Source organism: Ovis aries, chromosome 2 (genome assembly GCF_016772045.2).
Source record: "Ovis aries strain OAR_USU_Benz2616 breed Rambouillet chromosome 2, ARS-UI_Ramb_v3.0, whole genome shotgun sequence".
Lineage (NCBI taxonomy): Eukaryota > Metazoa > Chordata > Mammalia > Artiodactyla > Bovidae > Ovis > Ovis aries.
Window position 1 is genome coordinate 146106382 of NC_056055.1, and position 10411 is coordinate 146116792.

The 10411-nt window shown below is 39.9% G+C and overlaps 1 protein-coding gene across 2 annotated transcripts in view; it reads left to right on the plus strand.

Annotated features, from left to right (window-relative positions):
- FIGN (fidgetin, microtubule severing factor) overlaps nt 1–8928 on the plus strand; it is a 130145-nt gene extending 121217 nt beyond the window's left edge. For both annotated transcript variants that reach the window (XM_004004652.6, XM_042243802.2), the window contains one exon: nt 4691–8928. In XM_004004652.6, the coding sequence (XP_004004701.1) occupies nt 4691–6945 (2255 nt within the window). In that variant the 3' untranslated portion in view covers nt 6946–8928. The remainder of the gene's footprint in view (nt 1–4690) is intronic.
- Nucleotides 8929–10411: the final 1483 nt, after the last annotated feature.

A 10411-nucleotide genomic window follows, 5' to 3' on the forward strand; every position in this document is an offset into this window, starting at 1 on the left:
CCTATTACAATAAAATAACAGAATGCTTAGGCTTTTTACTATTGGAGAAGGAAATGGCAACCCACTCTAGTGGCTTTTTACTATAGTATCTGTCATCCTTGTGAACACTTATGTTAAGGTATCTTAAAAGCAATTTTCTATTAAATTACATATTTTAAAAACAAACACATTGCATTGTGAAATTTGCCAACTGTTTTCTTAAGAATTTTATGATACTTTGAAAAATAAAATTGATGTTTTGGAACAATTCTTCAATTATCTTGAACTGTTTATCTTACTTTCCACTGTTTTCTGAATTTTTATTGTTCCTATTAAGCTATTTCTAGACAGCAGTGGGAGTTATTGTGCCGGAGTCCTGTTTCTAATAACATTAAAATAGTATTGTTTCTGAGGTTTTTCTCTTCATGTTCCAAAGAGAAACCGTATAAAAGCTTTTTTTAAAACCCATCTTATTATTTGGGTGCCAAGTTAAATGACACGCATGTGCTACTTCTTACAGATAACAGCAGTGTAATCAAAGGGAGTGTGATAGTTTGTTTAAAGAACATTTGGCTCCACATTTTTCTTCCATTGCACATCAGAACTATCACCACAAATAAATAGAACAATGATAACGACAATGAAAAGAAGTTTCATTTTCATGACTCTTTACGACCCCGTGGACTGCAGCCTACCAGACTCCTCCGTCCATGGGATTTGCCAGGCAAGAGTACTGGAGTGGGTTGCCATTGCCTTCTCCGAGTTCTATATCTAATTAAAATTCAAGAAACTGAGGAAAAAGGTCTTTGTGCTCCTACAGGTCAGGACAGTCTCCTGAACACTGGCTTCTTGAGCTCCTACTAATATTAGGAACTAGTTTATGGTTTAGCTATTATACTTTCAAATGCTATTAATGATTTTAAAGTACAACAAAACTCACGTTTCAGGGGATGTGAATAGTTCTGTTCTCTTAAAGTTATTTAATGGAAGCTCAATCTTAACTTTTGCAGCCTTGCTTATTAGGTTGTTATTTAGTATGAATCAATAAATAAACTTTCAATTATCTTGGTAAGCACATCCAAAAATAGCATGAGAATCAAAAGGCAATGGAGTATCTAGTAATTGTTCCAAATAAATAATGTTGATAGGATTTTTGCTTAATTTCAGATGAAATAGAAATCTTAAGAAATTTAATTATTTTTGCTAGAGTGAAACTATGCAGGTAAACTATGCATTTTACTGCCTAGTGAAAATGGCCAAGCTGTTTTATTTAAATTTTATATTCCTGTCTTTCACAGTGACCATAACTTAGCAAAAAACTTGTGCATATATTTTACGAATGATTAATTTACAAGGAAAATGTCAAGCCCAATGGAGGTGAAAGTTGCCCTTTTTGTTTATTTTTTTAAATAATTATTCTAAAGCTAAAGCGGTCTTATTTTTTAAAAAATAGACAATTTTTTAATCGAAAAAATCATGTTTGTTATGTATATTTGTTGAAGAATGCCAATAATGGCTTAACTCAGCTAACTGAAAGGAAGCCAGACCTTTTATGGGTGTGTGTGTACGTGTGTGTATGTGTTGTGTTTGTGAAAAAGATTCCATTGCCTATGACTCCTAAATTATTTTTGAGACCTTTTTTTCAAGATACTTATTCATGTTTCTTCTGTATCAATGTAATCAAATTCTTACTCATAGCATATGTGTTTTCTTGTGTTCTCAACTCTGTATTTTGATTATCTTTTAAGGAAAAAAAAAATCCTAATAGAAATTCCCTGGAAATAATTTACAGGACTAATGAATTTGTAGGTCTTTTAGACAGTTCTACATTACAGTCACATTAATATTCTCTCGTTTTTATAAGGCTTGAAAGTAAATCCCATGACACTAGAAGAATTTAGATACTGATTACTTGCGATTGGTTCCTGGTGATTTGCTCTTAATAATTTCCAGTTGAATTTAATGAAAGTATGATTCCTGAAATGCTGCTTCATTAAAATTGCATCTTTTCCCCTTTAAGTGTGGTCTCGGTCATTTCACCCATTTTGCGGTATGTTTTCCTCCCCCTTAAAAAGTAATGATTGAGAAAGCAGAAACAATTAAGAATATCACTTTAGTTCTTCCTAGAAGACTCCCCTGCACCGCCCCCCACCAACACAACCCAGAGTTCCTCTTAAGTGAAATGATGCAAGCTACAGTTGATCAGGACTTTATAATATATTCTTTCCAATTGATGAGATTATTTTTAAAAATACAGTTTTAAAAGAGAAATGTGATGATTTGGGGGGAGATGAAGAAAAGTAAAGAATCTATTGTGTATACAAGAGAAGTAAGGTATTTATATTTTTTTACTGAAAAATTCACTATATATTCATATATATGAAGCTTGATTAAGTTATACAGTGCAGCATTCAGATTTAATTTAACTGAGATGGTGATTTGCAAATGAATATCTACATGGTTCCTTCTTTAAAATCCAAATGCAAATGAGTACAGTTGCAGTAAAATATATTTGCAAATGAATCCTGTTACTTTATTCATTTATTGTGTAATTACTGCAATCCTTCCCACCTTGTTTTCAGTATTTCTTAATCATTAAGTCGGAAGCATGACAGCAGTGCCAGCCCTGGCATGATTCTCTTTGACTAAAACCTTGTAAATTAACACAATTAGCACAGCATCATCCTGCTAATTAACTTCCAGTGTCTGGTGCAGTGGTTTTGCAAACAAGGAAGAGGGAGTCAGAAGGGAATCAACATGCCATTCTGTTACCAAACTCTGTGCTCTGTTCAGTTTAGCTCAGTAAGTCAAAGCTGGCCATGTCAGAAGCCAGAGTCAGGTAATGAAGAGCTAAAGGGGTTGGAGGAGGAAAGCATAAGGGGGTAGGAGCTGTCAGCATAGACTGCGGTAATTCAGAAGGGAGCTGATGCCACAGATGCTTCATTTAGACCAGACCTCCTTCTTATCAAGGAATCGCTGCCAGAGGGCACAAGAGAGTTTGCAAAATTCACTTAGGGTAATACAAAGGAGATTAAGGAAGCCTGCTTAATATAGCTGTATCAGAATAGGAAGTGTTCCAATCAAGAAGAGATTAGGAGGAGTCAGCACTGGGAAATAGAACAGGGTTCCAGTGCTCTTCTGTAACTAAGTATATGAGAGTCCTCAAGGGTACATTATAAATCCCTTTGGGTACTGGTTCCCTAATGTGGGAAGTAAGGTAATGTCTGAGGTCTCTCTGTAAACTGTAAAATACAAATGATTCTCTAACTCTGCTTCATATTTTCTCTCTCTTTTAGAATACATTTATCTATTTATTTGGCTGCGTTGGGTCTTAGTTGCTGCACTCACGATCTTTCATTGCCATGCACAGATTCTCTAGCTGTGGCCTGCGGGCTCAGTAGTTGTGGTGCTCAGGCTTAGTTGCCCCACAGAGTATGGGATCTTAGTTCCCCAACTAAGGATCAAACCTGCATTCCCTGCATTGCAAGGTGGATTCTTAACCACTGGGACAACCAGGGAAGTCCTTGTTTTGTATTTTCTCTTAAATGAGAAAACAGTCCTGTATAGTTGGCTACATAGTCACCTTGCTTCACTTAGTAGCAGATGATAGAGTTACATACACGTAGCATCTCATTTTCTAGGTGTACTGTTCGAGTATATGCCACTACACATAAATGGAAAGAGTCAGAATCCAGATTCTCTCTGTTCTTATCTTCCCTTTTACCTGCTCCTTTCCTATCTCCCCCTTACTCTCTTCATAAATATATATGAATATATATACATATTTATATATATATTCTCCCCTCTCAGTGCCTTGGAAGCTGTAAGGCACAGGGAAAGGTGATAACAGAAGGAAGGAGGACACTAGCTGGAAGACCGACAGACGAGTGATGCTTGTTTTTTGGGTTTTTTTTTTTTCTTTCAGAGTTTCAACAACAGAACTGAGAGGCAGAAAGGAGCCAGTTGTAATTCATACCGAGTTGTAGGCTTTGTGTGATGAAAGCGGTGGAGCGCTGCCTGGGAGATTGCTTTGCTGCACTCCACGAAGCAGATTTGAAACTGTCGTGGACCACTTTAGATGAGAGTTGGATTATGGAATGACCTGCTATGTCTGTGTCATATTGTTCTGCACAGGGAGCATTATACTGTGCTAACTAGGTTTTCAGTACCAAATAAGAGAGGTATCCTAGATGCGATCTGTCAGCTGTGTCTCATTTTTATATTGGTTAAAATATAAAACAGAAACTGTGGTGTGAAGAGGCAGGATAGCTGGATATGGCCCATGTTAAGACTATCACGTGCTAGATGTTTAAAATGTATGCATATTATATATTGTGAGAACCTGTGATTGAATTCTAATTTGACAGGGATGTGTGTGTACATATATATGTGTTTCTGTGTGTGTGTAGCAAGTAACTCTATGGGCTTAGCAGAAATAAATTTGCTTATTACTCAAGAATGAAAAAACTGTAGGTCTTCTACAGAGTTTTCATTTAAATTCCATTTACTTTTTATCCAGGGCTGAAATTCAGTCCCTTTTCCAGATGTATGCATGGTAGAGACCATAATAGGTGTTATAAACTGTGGAAATCCTTTATAATGTCACTATCGTTGGTAGAAAATAATGGATAACAAAAGAAGTTGGGTGGAAAAGCTTTAATAGTTCTGATGAGTATCTAAATGAATTAACCTTCTCCCCCCAAATCTTCAGGCTTGAAGATGCAGTGGACGCCGGAGCACGCCCAGTGGCCCGAACAGCACTTTGACATCACCTCTACCACTCGATCTCCTGCCCACAAAGTTGAAGCTTACAGAGGTCATTTGCAGCGCACGTACCAGTACGCCTGGGCAAACGACGACATATCTGCTCTGACGGCATCCAACCTACTAAAAAAATATGCAGAGAAGTATTCTGGCATTTTGGAAGGCCCTGTGGACCGACCCGTACTCAGCAACTACTCGGATGCACCATCAGGACTAGTGAATGGTCGGAAGAATGAAAGTGAACCCTGGCAGCCTTCCTTGAATTCAGACGCTGTTTATCCCATGAACTGTGTTCCGGATGTTATCACTGCCAGCAAAGCTGGAGTCAGTTCAGCCCTCCCTCCAGCAGATGTCTCTGCAAGTATAGGGAGCTCTCCTGGGGTGGCCAGCAACCTGACAGAGCCTAGTTATTCGAGTAGTACCTGTGGAAGCCACACTGTTCCTAGTCTTCATACAGGGCTCCCGTCTCAGGAATACGCCCCAGGGTACAACGGCTCGTATCTGCATTCTACTTACAGTAGCCAGCCAGCACCCGCACTCCCTTCACCTCATCCTTCTCCTCTGCATAGCTCCGGGCTCCTGCAGCCGCCACCCCCGCCTCCTCCGCCACCAGCCCTGGTCCCAGGCTACAATGGGACTTCTAACCTTTCCAGTTACAGCTACCCCTCTGCTAGCTATCCTCCTCAGACTGCTGTGGGGTCGGGGTATAGTCCTGGGGGTGCGCCCCCTCCTCCTTCCGCATATCTGCCTTCAGGAATTCCTGCTCCCACACCCCTGCCCCCCACCACTGTTCCTGGCTACACCTACCAGGGTCATGGTTTGACACCGATCGCACCCTCGGCTCTGACAAACAGTTCGGCAAGTTCTCTCAAAAGGAAAGCTTTCTATATGGCAGGGCAAGGAGACATGGATTCCAGTTATGGAAATTACAGCTATGGCCAACAGAGATCTACACAGAGTCCTATGTACAGAATGTCCGACAGCAGCATTTCAAACGCAAATCGGGGGAATGGCTTTGACAGAAGTGCTGAAACATCATCCTTAGCATTTAAGCCAACGAAGCAGCTAATGTCCTCTGAACAGCAAAGGAAATTCAGCAGCCAGTCCAGTAGGGCTCTGACCCCTCCTTCCTACAGTACTGCTAAAAATTCATTGGGATCAAGATCCAGTGAATCCTTTGGGAAGTACACATCGCCAGTGATGAGCGAGCATGGAGAGGAGCACAGGCAGCTCCTCTCTCACCCCATGCAAGGCCCTGGACTCCGTGCAGCTACCTCAGCCAACCACGCCGTGGACGAGCAACTGAAGAATACAGACACACACCTCATTGACCTGGTAACCAATGAGATTATCACCCAAGGACCGCCAGTGGACTGGAATGACATCGCAGGTCTCGACCTGGTAAAGGCTGTCATTAAAGAGGAGGTTTTATGGCCTGTGTTGAGGTCAGACGCGTTCAGTGGACTGACGGCCTTACCTCGGAGCATCCTTTTATTTGGACCTCGGGGAACAGGCAAAACATTATTGGGCAGATGCATAGCTAGTCAGCTGGGGGCCACGTTTTTCAAAATCGCTGGTTCTGGACTTATTGCCAAGTGGTTAGGAGAAGCAGAGAAAATTATCCACGCCTCTTTCCTTGTGGCCAGATGTCGTCAGCCCTCAGTGATTTTTGTCAGTGACATTGACATGCTTCTCTCCTCTCAAGTGAGTGAGGAACACAGTCCAGTCAGTCGGATGAGAACCGAATTTCTGATGCAGCTGGACACTGTGCTAACGTCAGCTGAGGACCAAATCATAGTGATCTGTGCCACCAGTAAACCAGAAGAGATAGACGAATCTCTTCGGAGGTACTTCATGAAACGACTTTTAATCCCACTTCCTGACAGCACAGCGAGGCACCAGATAATAGTACAACTGCTCTCACAGCACAATTACTGTCTCAATGACAAGGAGTTTGCACTGCTCGTCCAGCGCACAGAAGGCTTTTCTGGGCTAGACGTGGCTCATCTGTGTCAGGAAGCAGTGGTGGGCCCCCTCCATGCCATGCCAGCCACAGACCTTTCAGCCATTATGCCCAGCCAGTTGAGGCCGGTTACGTATCAAGACTTTGAAAATGCTTTCTGCAAGATTCAGCCTAGCATATCTCAAAAAGAGCTTGATATGTATGTTGAATGGAACAAAATGTTTGGTTGCAGTCAGTGATAACTTCTTTAAAAAAAAAATGTGATGAATGTTGGCGCGCACACACACACATAAAGCCTGCTACATAGGGTATAGAGCCCCTTTCCAGTAGTGTTTAAATCGCAAAGGGTACTGGGGAAGAAGACGATTAAGTTGCATCTTTCGAGTCAGGGTAGATTTGGAGGAAGAAGGCATCCAATGAGACCTTCGGATGTGAAAGCCCCAGATGACAGAAAGCATCTGCCGATGCTCAGTTCGGTTCAAGCTAGACAACACTCACCAAGGAGCAAGGTGCAAGTGTGTTGATTTCAGAAGGACGTGAGCCTCGTGTGTTGATTCCATTCTGCTGTTCTCGAGATTTAGTTGCTGTCAAGTGCCTGGAGTGGTGCTTTATTTTTTGTTTGCCTCACAATTACATTGGTGGCATGTGCTAATATAAAGAGCTTTAACTTCAAACATTATTGGACTAAAGAGATGAACGGTTGCGTTTCGACAGAAAACCAGATTTTTGCCATTTTAAGAGCAACAGTATTCCTCAATCCTGTCTGTTCTGCAGTATTAAGCTAAGAACAGGTAAAACAGGGTAACGGTAATCTGGACCTTAATTTCTGCAGTTCATTTCTTTTAATGTTCTTGTCTGCAAAAACTCAGGAAAGTGATTGTGTTTTGTACAGTACCTCAAAGGAATGTGTTGAAAGCACTATGTACTGCTGAGAGTAATGGGATAGGCTTCAATGTTACTTTATATTAAAATGTATGTTTACCTCAACAATTGGAAAATAGCAAGGAAAATTACTTTGAATGTATCCGGAAAAATACTGACGCGTGATACAACTGAATATTTACAATTTAAAGTAAAAATGGAAGGATTTTTTAAAAAGGTTCTTTCACTAATTATGGGGAATTAACCAGAGCAGAATAATTCTTTATATCAATACCTGCAAGAGTTCTTCGTACATTGCTCCTTGATAACGAAGTGAAAATATTCTTAAAAGGTACACTGGTTAATGGAAAGCTATTTACTCAGTTTGTGTTAGTGTCTGGAGCAGTCAACCACAAGACCTGTTTAGGACCCTGAAAGTCACAGTACCTAAAAACTAGGACTGTCTTTTTCCTGAAGAGGTGGTAATGGTGGTGGTGGTGGTAGTTTGCAAATTCTCCCTGAAAACTGCTGGAAATGGTGTCATTCTCTTCACTAATCTAGCTTATAGGCTTGCCATGCTGTTTGACAGAATGCAGAAGATAACAGCCAAAACAAACAAGCAAACAAATACAAACAGAAAACAACCAACCAACTTACATATATCCACAAAGAATATGTCTGCATCCCCTTTCCTTCTTTTGGACTCCTCTCTTGTCAGTGCAATTTTGCTTCTCATTTTGAAATCTTCTGGGCTGTAGTGCTCCCACATTCATTTCTACCTCAGTTTTGTTACATTTCTCCTGGAAAGTCAAGTAGACAATTGGAAGTAGACACACACACACACACACACACACATGCACACATACACATGCACACACACCCCAACAGATATAGCTTGCCAAATGTATTACTTTGTTTTCTTTCATCTTTTCCTATAAATCTAGTTTCTGAAAAATATCCATCTTCATGCTCACTTCCACCTGGGCCCACCCCCACTCTAACAGTGTATGTAGCATTTTTCTTAGTTTCCCACTCCTTTCCTGCTCCCCAAGTTGTTCTTTGTATCCTTTAATGCTTTATGTGCAACTTTACATTGCTAGCTGACTGATGTTCGGCAATGCCTCTGAACCGACACAGAGTAGGCCATAGCCTCCCAAAGCCACTGCCCATGCATAAGCAGTACAGCCTGGCTTTTTGAATGTATTTTTCCTGTTTTTATTTTTTATTTTATTTTATTTTTTTTTTTTTTAGTTGAGAGATGCAGTAACAAAACTGTTGCAAAGCACTGGCATTTTATGTATTCAAAAAGTGATGTACATTTTTACAGACTTTAAATAAATGCAATGAGAAGCCCTAAGAAAGGTCTTTCTGTTATTGTTTTGTTTTCCTTCCATATTTCTTTTTTTTTGTTGTTTTTACTGATTTCATCTACAATGTCAAATTCTCTGAAATGCTTAACATAGAGAAAGCTAATGAAGGACATCATATTTCTGAGATTTTATGATGCTTGATCATTACTCCCCTTTTTTCTTATTTTTCTTGCTAAAAACTGAGCAGATGAACTAGAATTAAATTTACTATGATTTCCTATCAATTAAACCTGTTCTTACATATAAATATTCCATATTAAAAAGTAGTGCCTTTCATTAAGGATACAAAAAGTAATATTCAAGTGCTTCCTCTGCTTTTCACAAGTGAATAAACACTACAATCATGTTCTGGCGCTACCCTGCACACATCCCTTATTGTAAGGAAATTCTAATATCCCCATTAACTTGTAGGTTCATATTGATCTCACTGACAAGTTTACTTTTGCACAGTGCTGACCTATTTTCAGTCTTTTGGACGTCACATTTCATTTCTGCCAACATGCTGTGTTCACTTGAAAGCAACTGGCAAGTTTTGACAAACCCAGTCTTATTTAGACAACTTTGGAAAATCCGGTATTGACCCACATTTCTGTGGCTAGTAAGAGTTAATGCCAAATATATGACTGCACTATTGTGTTTTACACTCATTTATAAAACTGAAAATAAAGTCATGCATATTGGCTTTTAGCTTTAAATGACTTAAAAATTACTTTTGAGCTATGAGTGTTCAAAAATCCATGTATTGAGGCAGAAGCTGAAGTTGTGTGTGAATTTCATTTAGCCTAATGAATACTAGGATTTGATCTCTTAGGAAATTGGGCATGCTGAAGAAATGAAGATCTGTTGAGGGAGATAAGGCTGACCTTTGAGGAAGTAGTGCTCTCCTGTGAGTCTTTGATTCTTCGTGGCAGCATTTTGAGCTCGTCTATGGACTAACCTAATAATGAGCTCTATTCTGACCATCCTTTCTTGAGCTTGGGGTTGGGGGGTGGGGGATACCACATCCTGAGAATTGAATGTGTACAATCAGTGATGGTACAACTGAGTAATGGGGCTTCATAGTCTTGGCCTCTTTGACTGCTAAGAATTTGGAGAAGGCTACTAATGAAGGTAAGGTAATGAGCCAGTCCAAATCTCTTGCCGTCTGGCCAGGGGATTTGAGCCAGTATACTTAACAGCCCCTAATTTCTTTCTTCCCAACTGCAGTAACATTTCCAACAGGGACAAAAAGGAAGTGAAGGAAACTACTTCAGTAGAAGAATCAATAGAAATTCAAGAGGTAGTTCATAATGACCTTATGTGTGACACAAATGGGAATACTCTACACTTCTGGCATGCTTCTCACCAAAATATTTAGAACATTAGTGACAATATAGAAACTTTGCTGACTGAGCTGATCAATGGAATGTGAAGGCAGTATACTTTAAGGCTATTTACTTTCACACGGAATGTTTATCTATTAGTCAGTTTGTAT